At 42.4% G+C, this 17,687-nt stretch overlaps 1 protein-coding gene across 1 annotated transcript in view; it reads left to right on the forward strand.

The window, feature by feature from the left end:
- The window catches only part of IGF2R (insulin like growth factor 2 receptor), a 2,372,344-nt gene that overhangs the window by 1,305,042 nt on the left and 1,049,615 nt on the right, over window positions 1–17,687 (forward strand). Inside the window, exon 21 of the mRNA XM_044074918.1 lies at window positions 9,739–9,910. Coding sequence (XP_043930853.1) covers window positions 9,739–9,910 — 172 coding nt within the window. The remainder of the gene's footprint in view (window positions 1–9,738; window positions 9,911–17,687) is intronic.

The following is a 17,687-nucleotide window of genomic DNA, read 5'->3' on the forward strand; positions in this document are numbered from 1 at the left end:
ATGGACAGGCCATCCAGGAGTCATCTGCGCTTTTGGCTGGGAGCTAGTCACTACCAGTTTCAAGCTCTGCTCTTTGCTGTCACTACAGCCCCCACAGTGTTCACCAAATGTATAGCAGTAGTTACGGCTCACCTGAGATGTTTAGGATTTAGAGTGTTTCTGTATCTAGACAACTGTCTCCTAACCACTACCACTGTGCATCTACTAACAGAAGCAAGAGACACTACACTGAAACTCTGTTCTCATTTAGGGATCATAATAAGTTATGGAAAATCTGCCTTACTGCCATCTCAGTATATCGTTTCTATAGATTTAAATACTACAATAATGATGGTAAAGCTTCCCCCAGAAAGATTACAAGCCCTTCGTGACAGGTTGTAGACTTTCTTTTCAAAAGGAAGATTCAGGCAAGGACAGTTTTAAAAGTACTAGGCACCATGGCAGCAGCGACGGCTGGACCTGAGAATTCTACAGTGGCTGTTGTTCAGTCAGTGGTCCATGCAGGAACTTCCGATGTCACAAGAGATCATGTTAACAGAATCTTGCAGAAGCGACCTTCATTGGTGGCTTCACTCCAGTCAAGTGACTTTAGGTCGACCCTTTGTTCTTCCACAACCGCTAGCCGCAGTGACCATGGATGCTTCCCAGATGGGGTGGGGGGCATTATTAGGGAAGGACGATCCAAGGCACTTGGCAGGATCATGAGGCCCACTTGCCCATCAATGTCCTAGAGATGAGAGCAGTGCTTCTAGAGTTGCAGGCATTCCAAGACTCTCTTCCACTAGGAATGATTGCAATCCAAATGGACAGTATGTCAGTCATATGGTGTATAAACAAGGAGGAACCAGATCGTACCCCCTTTGTCGAGAGGCCCTGAGAGTATGGCAGTGGACACCCTCCTCCCAATGCTTTCTGGTAGGAATCCACATCCCAGGGAAATCCAACGTGATAACAGACAAACTCAGCAGGGCAATACTGATGCCTCACGAGTGATCCCTGAAACAAGACATAGCAGAAATGATTTTCTGAAAATGGGGTCAGCCTTGCTGTGACCTTTTTGCCACTTCCATGAATGCGAAATGCAGCAGCTACTTTTGCCCTAAACCCCCCCCTGGGGGAGTCCCCAAGGGATGCACTTGTACATGATTGGCCCTTGGGTATTCTCTCTGCCTTTCCTCCTTTTCCATTGATACCCAAAATTCTTCAGAAAGCCAGCACATTGGGAAGGACCTTAATACTTGTTGCCCCATACTGGCCTCCTCAAATCTGGTTCCCCTTTCTGTGGCCTCATCTTCAGGAGTAGCCTTGGATTTTGGACCCAGTTCCGGATCTTCTGACTCACCCTTCCGGGAATGCTCCATCCATCTGTTCAAACCCTCAAGTTGATAGTATGGCTGCACCAATTCCAAACATAGCCAGGCTACCTAACCTTTCACCTTCAGTGAAACATATCCTGATTTCTTCTCACAAAGCTTCTACAAGAAGATTATATTTCAGTAAGTGGAAAAGATTTTCCTCCTGGGCCTTGTAAAATCATACTGACCCTTTCTCTGCACCTGTAGGCTCCATACTGGAATTCTTACCAAAGCTTTTTCGGGAGGCAGCAGCTGCAGCTACTATTAGAGTTCAATTATCAGCAATCTCTACTTTCCATTTTGGAGAAGGGGGACCGAATATTATGTCCCACAGACTATACAAAGATTTCTTGAGAGGTACTAACCTGTTAAAACCACCTGTTAAACCACATCTACCCCCATAGAACCTAAATTTTATATTATCCCATATAATCCTTCCCCTCCTTTGAGCCTTCATCATCCTGTGACCTAACGTTCTTAACTTGGAAGCCGGTTTTCTTAGTAGCTATCACTTTAGCTAGGAGAGTTTCGGAGCCACAAGCATTGTCCATCAAACCTCCTTATATACTGTTCCATAAGGATAGAGTCTCACTTCATAAACCCCATCCTTTCTACCAAAAGTATGCTCAGACTCAAACTTAAACCAGTCCATAAGCTTACCATTTTTCCCCAAGTATGGAAATAAGGCAGAATACATGTTACACCAACTAGATGTGCATAGACAATTACGTATCTACTTACACAGAACAAAGGACTTTAGAAAGACTGACTAATTGTTTGTGTCCTTCTCAGACTGCAAGAAAGGTGCTCCAGTCGTTAAAACCACTCTATCCAGATGGTTGTCAGATTGCATTACATTCACCTAGAAGTCCATAAATAAACAACTTCCCGACAAAATAAGAGTTCATTCTACTAGGGCTATTTCTACCTATTTTGCTTTTCGTGCAAAACTGCCAATTGATACCATTTGCACTGCAGTAGCATGGGCAAGGCCTCATACCTTTATCACTCATTACAAAGTGGATTTGACATCTAGGGGCAGGGCCTCTTTTGGGTCCACTGTTCTGAAGAATGTTCTCCCTTGAGCCACCCAAGAAAGATGGTGCTAGGGACGCTGTCCCACCAATGCAGAATGAAGGAGAGACAGAACAACATCACATAAAGAAGCTATGTACTCACCATAACGTTCCATGCAAGTTGTCCATCTCGCCTTCATTCTTGCGTCCCACCCTCCTACCCCTAGGCTTTGGCTCCTGGAGGATCAAGAGGTTACTATTTGGCATCTATTATTCTCTGACCTTCTTCTTGGCTTGTAAAATAATAGAAAAATCTTTTGTATGCACATATTAGTATTCCAGCAAACAAGATCTGGGGAATTCCCTAGAGCATCATAGGATAGGGAGTAAGCCAAGAGCTAGTTGGAGACCTCGAGCTTTTGTAAACATCCGAGTCAGAACCAAGGATCAGTTCCAAACCCACCACTACAGAATGAAGGAGAGATGGACAACTCACATGGAACGATGTTCAAGTTTCACTGTTGCAGTCATTACATTTGGGTTATCTGCCTGCAGGTAGCCCTCAGCTACCCTGAATATCAAAGTCTTGGATTCTTGCGTCAGATGCCGTCTCTTCTTCCATGATGTCAGGTCGTCAGGGGTATAAAACATGCAGCTGACGTCATTACATCAGGCTTTCTTGACGCACGGTGCCTGAGGCAGAAGCAGTTCGCAAGTGCCGATCAGCCGACTCCTGAAAATTTCATTTTCGAGTTTCAGAACCAAAGTCTTCAAAAAAGCTAAGTACCCCATTGGGGATCCTTTTTCTTGCTCTTAACCGATATCAGTAATAGTTAACAATTGTATTACCTGCGGAAAGCAAATACCTCATAAAGATTTTCATTCATACTGCATTCCTTGCTTAGGCCCAGACCGCAATGTCCCTCGCTGTCGGTTTTGTGCCTTATTCAACCTCTGGACTATTTGTCGTTGGTTTCTTTTTGCAGCAAATTTATTTCAGTACTCAATTTAACTATCTAGAAATGGCTTCGGTAAGCTATCCGACTACCAACATTCCGAAAAAATGTAAAGATAAAGACAGAGACAGACTGCATAGGTCCAAAGCTGCCGACGACGCTTCCGTTAAGCTAGTTGCCAGTTCGCCGGTATTCAGTGAAGGCTTTCGCAGCCCATGATACCTGCTCCTTAGATTCGCAGGCCTCTACTGAGACCCATTTGGAGTCCGATATGCCGCGAGATGCTTCCTCGACTATGGAACCTGCAAATGTCTCTACCTTGGATGGGTCCGGAGCCGCTGTGCAGGCACCGGCTTCTGAGGGTATATTCAGGCCTACTGACTTGCATTTCAAACCAACGCTATCTTCTTCTTCAAGGCCTAAAACGCAACCCACACCTAGAAAACCGATGTCCAAACCGCATGGCCAGGCCCATATGCCTAAAAAACAAATGATAAGAATGGCTGAAGACCTTATTACTTTAATTAGGGGAAGCCTGCCTTCACCCTCTAAGAGACCTAGAACTGATTTTCCTTCCGATTCTTCTGATCAGGATTCTGAAATTTCTGTTTCTTCTAATTACCAGGATTTGCCCTTATCTACCTATGAGGATACTGATGCAGAGGATTTCATTCCCTCTGCTTCCCCTCCAGAAGATTTTTCTTTTGGTGATACCTTGTACACTCTTACGGAGCTTTTCTGTTGGGAAAGCCAGGATTACTCTAACTCCAAAAAGAATCTTAGGGAATTCTTACTCCTCCCTCAACACAGGCCTTTAGCTATCCCTCCTCTCCTGGACATTGTAGATGATGCCTTGTTGGAATCTAGCCTGGCCCCAGACACTTCACCTCCAGCTCCCAGGAATCCTGACAGGTATTAAGAATCCTACTGCGGACCCAGAGACCATTTCCCAAGGACCTAAAGGCATGAAGGCTACTACTGCCAAAAACCCTACCCCCTCTGATAAAGATTCAAGGGCCTTGGACAGATGGGGTAAGAAGGTATACACTTCTGCTACTTTGGCCATTAGGGCCTTTAACTGCCAGTTTCATATGTTAAAGTATCAGCAGCATATTATGGGACTACTTAAACAGAAAATGATGTTGATTCCTGACTGTGATGAAAATAAAGAATTACAGGATTTAATGCATTCTGCTGAACAAGTTGATAAACATACTTTGCAATGTGGTTTTGACTCTTTAGCAGCATCTTGCAGGGCTGCTGTCACTGGGTCTGTACTTAGAAGGCATGCTTGGCTTAAGGAGCAAAATTTGCCAGATCATGTTAAAGCTAAATTACTGGATGCTCCCTTAAACCAAGACCGCCTGTTTGGCAACAAAGCAGAAGAAGTACTTAAAAGGATGGAGGAAAAAGCTAAATCTATGCAAACTGTTAAAGATTTCCGGCAAGTACAGCCTCCTGGATTTAGCAAGCATTGGTCTTCTAAGAATTGGTCCTTTCCTGTCTCTTCCAGGCCTTCTCAGTCCAAACCCAGGAACAGCAGACTAGCTAGGCTACAGTCTCAAGGTACTCACAGGCCTAAGCAGTGGGGGGCTCCCACTTCCAAAGCAGGTAGTAGTAAGACACCCCCCTATGTGAAAATGTCACAATGACTTAACCTTAAACCTTCCAAGCCCTGCTCAGCTGCCTTCTCCATTAGGAGGAAAGATCGCCCTGCATGCAAAAAACTGGGAACTCATTACCCAGGACAAATGGGTTTTAAATATAGTTTTCCGTGGATACAGATTCCACTTCCACACCTTACCAACCTCAAACGGTCGGCCAGACCTACCCCCAAATCAGTGGGCAGAGACACAGCAGGTTCTCTCTTCTAAGTATCAGGGCTATTCAGCCTGTCCCAGTAGAAGAAAGGGGACAAGGTTTTTACTCAAGACTTTTCCTGGTACCCAGAAAAGACAGCTCCTTGCGTCCTATCCTGGACCTCTCTATTCTAAACACCTTTCTGGTAATCCCAAAATTCAAAATGCTAACACTTCAACAGCTGTTTCCTGTGCTAGGCAAAGATGCCTGGTTGGCAACCTTAGACTTAAAGGAAGCTTACCTGCACATTCCAATAAGGGAATCTTGCAGGAAATACCTATGCTTCAGAATAGGCTCCATGCACTATCAGTTCTCTGCACCTCCCTTTGGCTTATCTACTGCTCCCAGGATATTCACAAAGTGTCCAGTCATTGCATTTTGCAGGCAAAGAAATATTCAAATATACCCATACCTGGACGATTGTCCTATTCAGGCAGAAAGCCAGGACATGCTACTAAAACATCTGGCATTTGTAAAGAAACTTTTAACTTCACTGGGGTACACCATAAACAAAAAGAAATCTCATCTAGTACCCTGCCAACAAATTGTATTCCTGGGAGCAAGTCTGAACACAACTTCCCAGATGGCTTACCTCACGCCAGAGAAACAAGTTTATTTGACAGTCTACTTCAAACTACTGGCCACAGAGACACAGCTATCTGCAAGGAAAATCCTGCAAGCCCTGGGGTTCATGGCCTCTTGCATTCTTCTAATTCCATATGCAAGACTGCATATGAGGAAACTACAATGGTATCTAAAAAGACTATGGTGTCAACATTCTCAGGACCTGAAATCAATGATTCCTATCATTCCTTGCATAACGACAGAGGCCCTTTGATGGGCAGAGGCCTGCTACCACAACAAGGGGCTCCAATTCACTTTACCCCCTGCCGCCCAAACCCTAACAGATGCATCAGACTATGCATAGGGGGCTCACTTGGCAGGGCAGTGCATTCAGGGCAAATGGAATCCGACTCAGCTGCATCTGCATAGCAATCAAAAAGAAATGTTAGCTGTACAGAATTCCCTGACAGCCTTCAAGGACCACATTCTTCCAGGACAATTATTGGTAAAGACAGACAACACCACCATTATGTGGTACATAAACAAGCAGGGAGGATCTCACTCGTACCCTCTCTGCAGACTAGCCATGGCTCTGTTTAACACAGCCTTGAGCTACCAAGTGCACCTACAAGCTCAAGTCCTGCCAGGGAAGCTGCATTCACTGGCAGATGAGCTAAACAGAACTCTTATGGACCCACACGAGTGGAAACTGGAACCAAAGATATTCAACTTTTTGAAAAACAAATGGGGGAATCCAGAGATAGACCTGTTTGCCTCCCCTCAGAACTACCAATTGGACAAATTCTGGACAAGGACTTCCCACAGTCAAGCCTGGAAAGTGGATGCCCTGTTCTTCACCTGGAAAAGCCTCTCAGTTTATGCCTTTCCCCCTCTGCCACTCCTCTCGAAAGTTCTGATAAAGATCAAACAAGACAAACCATGGACAATACTGATTGCACCAGACTGGCCATGCCAACACTGGTACCCTCTCTTGCACAGTATGTCACTGCTTGAACCATGGCACCTGCCTCAGACCCCTTCCCTGCTTTCCCAGCAGGAGGGCCAGATTCTTCACCCTCAACTTCAAACCCTGAACCTTGCAGCCTGGCTAATTCCTTGAGCTCTCCAATAACATCCCTCAGTAAGCAGGTGCTAGATGTCATTCTGGAGGCAAGGAGGCCTAGTACTAGAAAATCATATGTTGAAAAGTGGAAAAGATACTGTTCCTGGAGCCAGACTCAGGGGATGGGCACAGTGGTGCCCAGCTTACCGCATATTCTTCAGTACTTAACAGAGATGCTCCACAAGGGCCTTTCCTTCTCGTCAATTAAAATTCATGCCTCTGCCATTTCAGCTCATTATAATACTGAACCACCCCTCTTCTCTCACCCCCTGCTAAAGCAATTCCTCAGAGGGGCCAAACATTTAAGACCAGCCAGGAGAGCCCATGCTCCAGCCTGGGATCTTAACTTTGCATTGGAAAAGCTCACTCTACCTCCTTTTGAGCCAGCTGCAACTGCAGAGTTGAAATTCCTTTCTTGGAAAACAGCCTTCCTTCTAGCCATCACTTCAGCAAGAAGAGTGTCTGAATTACAGGCCCTCATGGCAGTGGAGCCATTCATCATCTTCCATGCAGGCAGGGTGTCCCTCAGGACCAATCCTTCCTTTATGCCCAAGGTGGTGTCTAGTGTGGCCCTTAATCAGTCCATTAATTTGCCTACTTTTTTCCCAAATCCGCAAAACAAAGGAGAACGAATACTGCACTCTTTGGGCATGCACAGGCAACTTAGATTTTATTTGGTCAGGACTAAGCCTCTCAGAAAATCTGAACAGCTGCTAGTTGGCTTTGCTGCAGGGGCAGAGGGGAAAGCCATTTCAAAGCAAACCATTTCTAAGTGGATAGCCCATTGCATTCATTTTGCTATAAGCAGCATGGAAAACCTACCCCACAGAGGATAAGATACATTCCACCAGTGCTGCATCTACCTCTACAGCCTTTCTCAGAAGGTGTTTCTACCAGGGACATCCTAGAAGCTGCTACCTGGAGCTCGATACATACTTCACCAAGCATTACCACATGCCTTTTTTTCTAAATCCAGAGCTGGTTTTACCACTGCAGTTTTGCAGGGCTAAATAGCTGGTCCTAATGCTCTCTAATTTCCTTCTCCCTTCCTTAGCTTTGGGAATCAACCCAAATGTAATGACTGCAACAGTGAAACATGAAGAACATTGTACAGTTGTGTACCCTTACCATAAATGTAGATGTTCGAGTGTATTCACTGTTGCAGTCCTGGTTACCCTCCCTCCAGCCCCCTGACTTCTCTTTGCTATACTTTTCTTCTTGTTTAGTGTATTTCAGCTTTCTGGTGTATTTGCTTTTTGTTGGAGGTGTAACCTAACATATCCATTATGGGGGCACCTGACATCTGGGGCAAGAAAATCTGATGTAATGGTGTCGGCTGCATGTTTTATACCCCTGACTACTTGACGTCATGGAAGAAGAGACAGCAACCCTCGCAGGAATCCAAGACTTTGATATTTAGGCCGACTGAGGACTACCTGCAGGCAGATAACCCAAATGTAATGACTGCAACATTGAATACACTCGAACATCTAAATTTATGGTAAGTGTGCATAACTGTAATTTATGGTGAGTACATAACTTCTTTTTTTTCTATCCAACATAATCTCCTTTTCTCATACATGGTCTCCGATAGTTCTATGACTGATCTTATTAACCTGTTCCAGATATCAGTATTCTGTATTTGCCCCATTTTTCATGAATCGCACCCTCTCTGCTGACCATTTATGTCATGTTTGTTTGTTATCTGTAAAGAGTACACTTTTGTTTCTTATCTGTAAAGGGCTATACTTCTGAAACACTTCGAAAGTTTTGCTGAAATGTTCAGGGGTGGGTACTTAGATATTTAGCTGTAAAATTTACTTTTGGAGGTTTAAAGGCATTGGAACAACTATAATTTTGTGTATGGTTTGGGCCCTAAATGTTGAACTATGCAAAAACTATTTTTGTAAGCTTGGAATGTCAAAAAAATTCTGTGAAGTAATAATTTGGTACTTGATAGCTCTCCACTCTGCTACTTATAATTCACTCTGTTAGCATTTCATGAAAAGGAGGTAACAGTTGTAGAGAAATATTACTTTAGCATGGCAGTTGTAATAAGACTGTATATGGTTGATCCCCAGTCAATTTTATTGGATTGTTTTTATTGTTTCATGAAAATGTTCTTTCTTAAGCATAAAAAAGCATTCAAAATGAAAAAAAAAAATCAGTTTTACAAATATGGTTTTTATGTCTCTTGTTAACACATGGTAATTTGTGTGTTTTTGACATTTATGTCCACCGCTTTGAACAGAAGTGATAGGTACGTGTTTATTGTAAAACACATTTTTTGTTTGTTAATTTGCAATGGCTGTGTTAGACTTATTTGTTAAGTACCTTTTCAGGCCTCTAAAAAAGTGACATTTTCTAGTGAGATATTCTAGGAAACATTCAGTTTCAAAATGTACATGTTATGTCTCTAGGTGAGTGTGGCATTTCTTGTAATTTATTTCTTCTGCACTTAAAAACATTTTTTTATGTGAAGTGTATATTGTTTGTAGTTCTCATGTTGTACTAATTTACTTGCAGATGTCTGTGAAATGGTTCCTACAGGTTAGGATTATATATTCCTGAAACAGAATTTTACCCTCTTAATTTCTTAAAGTAATCTTTTAAGAAAACTATTATATACTAGAGAGTTGTGCGAGTCTCATTTTTCCATATTTTGTGTATGTCGGTTTGTATAAAAATATGTAAACCCAGACATATATAGCTACTTGTAGAGTTGGAAAAGCAGGGGGATATGCTGTAACAAAAGAGAGCAGGTTTCTTTCAAGTATCATTTCTCCCAGCTCTGTACTGCTTATTTTAATGTTAACTTGCAAAAGGTTTTGTTATTAACTAAGTAATACTTATGTGTTTTACAGCTGAACATTTGTGGATATGTTAAAGAATGTGGTACCGGTGAACAGAAATTTGCAGGATGTGAAATAGAAAACAATGAACCAACACGACAAGTTGGAGTGGAAAGATCCTTAACGTTGTCCACAGATGGTGAGGTAACACTGACTTACAGAGGGGCCTTAAATCCCCAGTACGGTAGGTTGCCTAAATCTCCTTCATCATATTGACTTATGACAGCTTGGAGAGATTTTCATTTTTTAATTTTTCTTTCCCTGTGTTGTTAATGAAACTGGTATGTAGAAAGACTTCATGTAAGTGTCAACAGATGCATTGCACTGTATCTGATGTTGTCCTTTCCATTCTTCCTCACTAATTAGTTCAGGTCTGATCCCCGGATCCGACTTGGCCGCATACAGTAGACTTCAGATCCAGCTCTTGAGCTCCCCCCTCAACCCATAATGCTCTATTCCATTCCCATTGCCCCAGATCTTGTTTGCTGCCATCATGGTTAGACATAGGTTCTTCTCTTGAGCATTGTAAGAAAATTTATTTTTTATTGTTAACTGTTAAAATTCTGTAATTTTCTTCTGTAATCCTTAGAATTTATTTTTACATCCTCCCTCTTAGTGGTCACTGGCATTAGGGATTACATAGATCTTTATTCAACCTCCTTTCTACTAAGTACTTAGTAGTTTTGTACCATTGATGTTGTTATGTTTCTTTTCTGATTCTAAAGTTATTTTCTTTAAATACCATAGTTTGTATTTTCATCCTTCTGTTTTCCTTTCCAGGCTGTTTCTAATAACTACTATCCTTTTTTTCTATTTAAAAAGAAAAAGTTGTTCTTGTTGTTGTTAGTTCTCCCTTTCCTGTAGTTTTGTCGAAGAAACCAACAGGATTTAAAAACTGTACTTGTTGTGGGCATAAGATCCCAAATTCTGATGCCCACAAGAAGTGAGTGTATTGTCTGGGACCAGACCATCTTTACACGGCCTGTACAGTATGACCGTCTTTTAGTCTGAGAGCATTGGCTGACAGGCAAATATGCACATTCTCAAAGGCTTACTTCCTGCTTCTTCTGGGGCTCAAACATCCTCTAAAACACCAAAATCTGTTTCTTCAGATTCCTGGAAAAGGTATCCTCTGAAGTCCCCAAGGGCTTCTTCAGAGTCAGTAGAAAAGGTTAGAAATCTCTTGGCTCTGAGCTCCTCAGATCCTAAATATCTTGGCCTTCCCTTGGATCCAAAGGTCTCTTTGGATCCAAAAAGGTCGGCTCCTATAGTGATTTCTCCTTTGTTTTTGATGACTTCTTCAGCTCCTAAGCCCTCAGATCTGAGAACCAGTACATCTCACAGAAGCTGTACTTCAGAGTACGCTGTCAAACCTATTTCTCCTACCCTTCCCATGCAGTTATTCCAAACTACGAATAAGAATTCTCAGTCCCCTTCCACAGCATCCTCTTGGTCTTCCAGAACTTTGAGGCGAATATGGATAGGATGATGTGTAAATTCCTCAGAGCTCAGATCCAGATGGGAGCTCTGCCAGCTCTGTCCTCTGCTGGATCCATGAGTGTGCCTTCAAAGCCCATTATTTCTCTTTCTTTGATCTGACCCATGGTTTCAGAGTCTCGGGATCCGAGGAACATTCTTTCCTTCACTCTGATGATTTCCCTGACTGGTTCTGCTGTGATACTCTCAGATCAGAGTGGGTCTCGGAGCTGAGATTTCAATGCCGGGTCCAATGGTTGGGTTTCTCTCCTACTTTGTCAGATCAATCCCTTCCTCTTGGAGCTACAGCCTTGGACAGCTTGGATCCAATTCATCCCTTGAGGCTCAGAACCAGGGGGTGGCCTTCACCTACCTTCTTCAAAAACTTCAGCTCTGAGGAGGGTGAAGAGGGTTTCCCCTAGTCCCTCAGTGTTCACTGTAGAAGAAGGGGGGTTGCAAATGGGAGTGTGTCAGTATGGTTTGTGATGTAAAATGCTTGCAACTAGGATTGTGTTGGTGTGGTTTGTTTTCATTTATTTAAATGTATGATTGCCTATGTTGTAAGTGATGGTTTAATAATGATGTTTATTTAAAAGGGAGGGGGGGCAGTAGAAAGGGCCTTTTCTCTATCCATAGGGAACCATTGTCGGTTTCAGATCCTGTCCCCTTTCCTTCATTGGTTGCAAGCTCTGAGTCCATCAGACCTACTCCACAGGGTCAGCCAGTTCCAGTAAGTCTGCAGACAGTTCCACTGGAGGAACTTTCCCTCTCTTCTGATACCTCCCCTGAACATCCCACAGAGGAGACTCCTTGGAAGAGGATGTGTAAGAGGAGACAGACTCCCCCATGGAGTCTCTCATGGAAGACACTCATTTTGATGAGGGTGAAAGATCCCCCAGATCGCTACATGAGAACATCCCCTTTGGAGATATTTTAAAAATTCTTAAGCAGAAAGGTGGCTGGTCATCTAAAACTCCTTCTCCTGAAGAATCTGTGTTCTTGGAGGCTTTTGGTGCTGGACCATCTACTGCTTGGGTGACTGCCCCCGGCAGACAAACTTATTGACCTGGTTTCCTACTGGGCATGGAAGGAGCCAGACAATGTTGAACCCATCCCCAAGTGCCTGGACAAGTTTTTGACCCCTCCTTGAACCGTTCTCACTTGAGCAAAGGAGTTCCCTTTGATGCTGTGGTGGAGATGACAGCCACTAAGAAAGAGCTAGCAGAGTCCAGAGTGTTGGACAGATTTGGAAAGCAAGTGTTCACCTCAGCTACTTTCGCTCTGAGGTTGCTTTATTATCTGGCACATTTTACTTGACTGCAGAGAGATTTGACTGAAGAACTATCAAATACCCTCTCTGAGTCCATGTCTGCTGAAGAATTCAAAAGGACTTCCTCCTAGCTGGTTACTCTTTTGTCTGTTTCAAATGCTTTGATGAGGTTAATCTCTCAAACAGCTGAAGGTACTTCACGAGCAGCCGGTTCAGGTATCGCCATAAGGAGACATGCCTGGATGTGGCTGTGTGACTTTGCGGAATCCTTTAAGACATCCTTTATTAATTCCTCATTTTATGGAACTTCATTGTTTGGGCTATCAGTTAAAGATACGTCAACCTGTAGTGAAAAAGATGGGCAAACCCCGTCTGCCATAGGAATCAGGTTTTCTACATCTCAACGGACTTTTTCTGGAAACCAAAGAGGTGGTGAGAAGATGTGGTTCCATAATTCTCAGGGACCTTTCCAGGGTTTGCATTGGGATAATTCCTCCAGACAGAGGAGAAAATTTTAATGGTAGACATTGCCCAAGAAGCAGAGGAGGCCTGCAGAACCAGGGCTTTTGAGAACCTTCTCTGACAGGTGCTGTCAGCACTCCTGATGTGCTGTCTATCTGTACTTCTCTGGAGAAAGTCGGGGGTTGATTCTCTTTGCACCTAGATGCCTGGACAAGTATCACAGCAGATTTATGGGTGCTAAGAATAATATCCAGAGGTTAATTCATACCCTTTTCCCTTCTTCCTCCTTATCAGAAGGAACTTCCCGATATTCCACCCAATCGGAGGGAGAAAGCAACACAAGAAATGCAAAAGCTGCTAGAAAAAAAAAGAGTCATGGTGAAGATCCCACCCAGCCAGATAGGATTCAGGACTTACTCATGCTTCTGTTTAGTGCCAAAGAAAACAGGAGATCTCAGACTCATTTTGGATCTAAACGGTTTGAACCAGTATGTGAAGAGGGTAAAGTTCTGAATGGTACCTATACCAACATTCAGAAATATGGAATTATTACTAGTTAACCTTCACATCAACAACAGAAAAAATTATGTATTGCTATACTCTGTATTCTCCCAGGTCAAAACATACCTACTCTGGAAGATCTACTGTCCTGGACCACCCTCAATATATCAAATGAAACCATCATTCTTGGTGACACAAATATAAACTGACAAACTTTCATCTCTGACTCCCCAGTAAATAGTATTAACTTGCACAGGTTTACTCAACTCATCTCTAACCCCACTCGTAAGGTAAAAAAACAAACAGAATCAACCCTAGACTGGATACTCGTGTCTCACCCTCAAAAATTCACTAAGTCAGGAACCCTACCCAATACCTTTAGTGACCATCTTCCTGCCTATACCCATAGAACTCAACTTCAGATAGACAAACTGCATTGTCTAAGAACAACTAGGAATCTTGCCCATTTCAATGAATAGTTATTCTTAGAGTCTCTAAAAACCCACAACTGGTCCCTTTAAATAATTTCTGCCACTGGATGTAGCAGTCAACTAATTCAATAAAGTCTTTTTAGATATTCTAGACAGTCTTGCCCCCACACGTACCAAAAGAGTAAAGCCTAACCATGCCCCACGGCTAACTAAAGAAAGTAAACAGTTAGTTACCTCCAGGGATAAAGCCTGAAAGGAATGGCATAGAAATAGAACCCCACAACTTGAATTCAGATATAAACAACTCCGTAACAACGCCAAAAAGCAAGTCATCAATGATAAAAAAAGCTATTTCTCCACTAAACTCACTACCCAACAAAATAACCCCAGATTGTTCTGGAACTCTGTTTCCTCTATTCTAAATCCTGGTACTCAACACAACCCCTGCCCATCCCTGACAAAGACCCTCAAGAAATTGACCAAGCCTTCAATTCTCGTTTTTATTGATACTATCCAAAAACTTGTTAATGATTTCTCTCTACAAACTAACAAAAGTATAATCGGCAACATAAATGACAATACACTCTCTAACCACTCCTCCCATATCAACTGCAATTCCAACAAAAAAACATCCACTCCTCTATTTACATTGCAACCAGTACCCACCTCTGTAGTTCGTAAACTGCTCTCAAAACTAAAATCATGCTCCCCCTCTTCCGATGGCCTTCCAGCTGAATACCTAAAACTTGCAGCAGATTCTATAGCTCTTCCAATTAGCATTCTCATTAACCGATCAATCTCTGAAGCATATGTCCCACAGCTATGGAAAAACTCAATTATTACTCCCCCTTCATAAAGGCGATAACACCAGTGATCTATCTAACTACTGGCCCATCTCCATACTTTCACCTCTATCTAAAATTTTAGAAAAGTGTATTCATTCTCAATTACTAAAACATCTCACAGACAATAACCTACTCGCACCCACCCAACATGATTTTCATCTAGCACACAGCACAACACCAGTCTTACTGTCATTTACCAGCACTGTATACAAAGCTCTTGATGCAGGCCTACTAACATCAGTGATCCTACTAGACCTATCAAAAGCTTTTCATACAGTGTCTCACTCAAAACTTTTACAACTTGAGACCATAAACTGCTCCCCACACAGCTATCCTGGTTCCATAACTATCTACACAACAGAAAACAATCTATTAGATGGCAAGTAAGCAATCCGATTATCTACTCAACAACACAGGAATTCCCCAAGAGTCTGTTTTTGGGGCCTTGCCTATTAACATATTTATTAATAATCTGCATAAAGCATCCCTGCAAAGTACACTCATTCAATATGTGGACCTCCTAAAGTTAACACAAAATGCATTTCCATCGAATCCTGGCTTAACAAAGCTCAACTGCTACTTAATCCCAAAAAATCAAAACTTTTACTCTTCATAACCAAACCTCTAACTCTAGACTTTAAAATATTCTCTCAAAACAATACAGAAATTTAAATTGTAAAAACAGCCAAACTGCTTGGCATCAAAATTGATGACAAACTATCCTTTGAGTATCATATACTCAACTCAGTCAAAAAGACCCATTTTAAGCTTGACAGACTCTATAGGCATAAACTCTATTTGGACAAGTCTACCAAGTTGAAACTAGCTAATAGTTTACTTCTACCCTCCCTCCTCTATGGTTGCCCCATTTACACTAACCTACACACATCTCCCCTGAAAAAACTGCAGTCATGCTACTATAAAATAGCCAAGTTCGTCTCCAACATGCCAACTTGCACACATCATTGCCTGGCCATTAAATCTATAAACTGGTTTGAGTTCCCTCATTACCTACATTACTCCCAACTTACTCTCACCCACAAACTACTAAATAATCCAAACTACTGCCCATCCCTTCAAACTATAATACAAACACACACCCCTACTCTGCATCTTAGGTCCTCTAACCAACAACTCTTAACCATAACTAAACCCAATAAAAGAGCTGGACAATGTCTCTTCCCATGCCATTGCCAAACTTTGGAATGCGCTCCCTCTCTCTCTTACTCAATTAGACTCTTTAAAAACATTTAAATTTGCACTAAAAGAACACTATCTCAATAACCTTGTCTGTTCTTGTAGTCACATGATTAAACCGCCTTAAATGTTTTGGCCACTATAAACTATAAATACTTTTACTAACGTACTATAGTTGCAATTTACACTATCTGTCTTTATATCCAATCTCTCTTGCTCTCTTTATTTTTGTGGCTGAATAAACAGAATTGATTAAACAGTATTCTTACTTATGAGAATATATAAATAGAATCACTAAAAATCTAACACACTGGGTTTATTTTCTTGTATTGTATACCTCTATAATATGGATTGTCTTGTATATCTACTTCAATTTGTATTGTGTAAAAACTTTTTTGACTTTCAAAGTTAAGCTGATGCTATGTAAAAATTTCTGTGATTGTATAGAGCTTTTCTCCCCAGGCCTCCACTGAAAATGGGTCATTGGTCCAGTGGACTTTCCCGGTCAACAAATGTCAATAATAGTAACAGTAATAATAATAATAATAATCCATCCTGCCGTTTTTGCACAAGGATGACTGGATGTGCTCTATAGACCTTCAGGACATGTACTGTCTTATAGAAATAGACAGATGATCCAGAAGTAATCTTCACATTCAGCTGGGAGCCTATCATTATTAGTTCAGAGCTCTGCCCTTTGGACTCACCACAGCTCCCAGGGTGTTTACTATAAATACATGACAGTAGTGGCAGCTCACCTGAGTCTCAAAGGATTCCAGGGGTTTCTATACCTAGACAACTGGCTCCTCACCGGCCCTTCAACAAGCCAGGGACTTTTTTGGTCCAGATTTGCAACACCTTGGGTACTTCACTCAATTTTGCCAAATCACAGCTTGCTCCAGTTTGCAGCCTGGAATTCATCGGAACACTTTTGAACACTACGACTCTGGTGGCATCTTTACCTTTCCACCACATTGCTTCTTTAAGATATCAGTTTCAGGATATCTTCTTTCATACTTCTCCGGCAAGGTTAGTGCTTCAGGCATTGTACTTCTTCCCTTAGCACGCTTCTTTATGCAAATTCTCCAATTCTCCAATGGACCTTAGCTGTGTAGTGGTCCCGTTGACATCAGCCCGTCTTTTCAAATAAAACACACACTGATTTGCAAGCTTCCGCATTCATGTTGGTTTCAGTCTGACAATCTCTTTCTAGGCAGACCATTTGTTTTTCTGAATCCAGTTGTCACAGTCACCGCGGACACTTCCCAATTAGACTGGAGGGAGGCATTTCTTGGTAAGGACGGTCCAAGGCATGTGATCCCCCCAAGATACCAAATTGCATTTCAACATCCTAGAGATGAGAGCAGTCCTTTTAGCTGTGCAGACATTTCAAGAATCTCTCCCCCAGGGATGATTGCAGTTTAGACAGACATGTTGGTAGTCTAGTACATCAACAAACAAGGAGAAACCCGATCTTACCCCTGTGCAGAGAAGCCATGAGAGTTTGTGAATGGGCGATCTCTTCAGATGACTTTCTGATTGCTAAGCACATCCTTGGGGAAATCCAACGTGCTAGCAGACAAACTAATTAGATCTATTCTGAAGTCTCATGAGTGGTCTCTCAATCTCTGTTGCAGATATGATCTTCCGGTGTCGGGGTCGACCTTGTTGCAACCTATTTGCCACTCCTCTCAGCAACAAGTGCAACAAGTACTTCGTTCTGACCCCCCCCCTCAGGGGGAGACACTGAGAGATGCTGTGCTGCATGCTTGGCCCTCT

Source organism: Protopterus annectens, chromosome 1.part0 (assembly GCF_019279795.1).
Source record: "Protopterus annectens isolate FY-2018-M chromosome 1.part0, PAN1.0, whole genome shotgun sequence".
Lineage (NCBI taxonomy): Eukaryota > Metazoa > Chordata > Ceratodontiformes > Protopteridae > Protopterus > Protopterus annectens.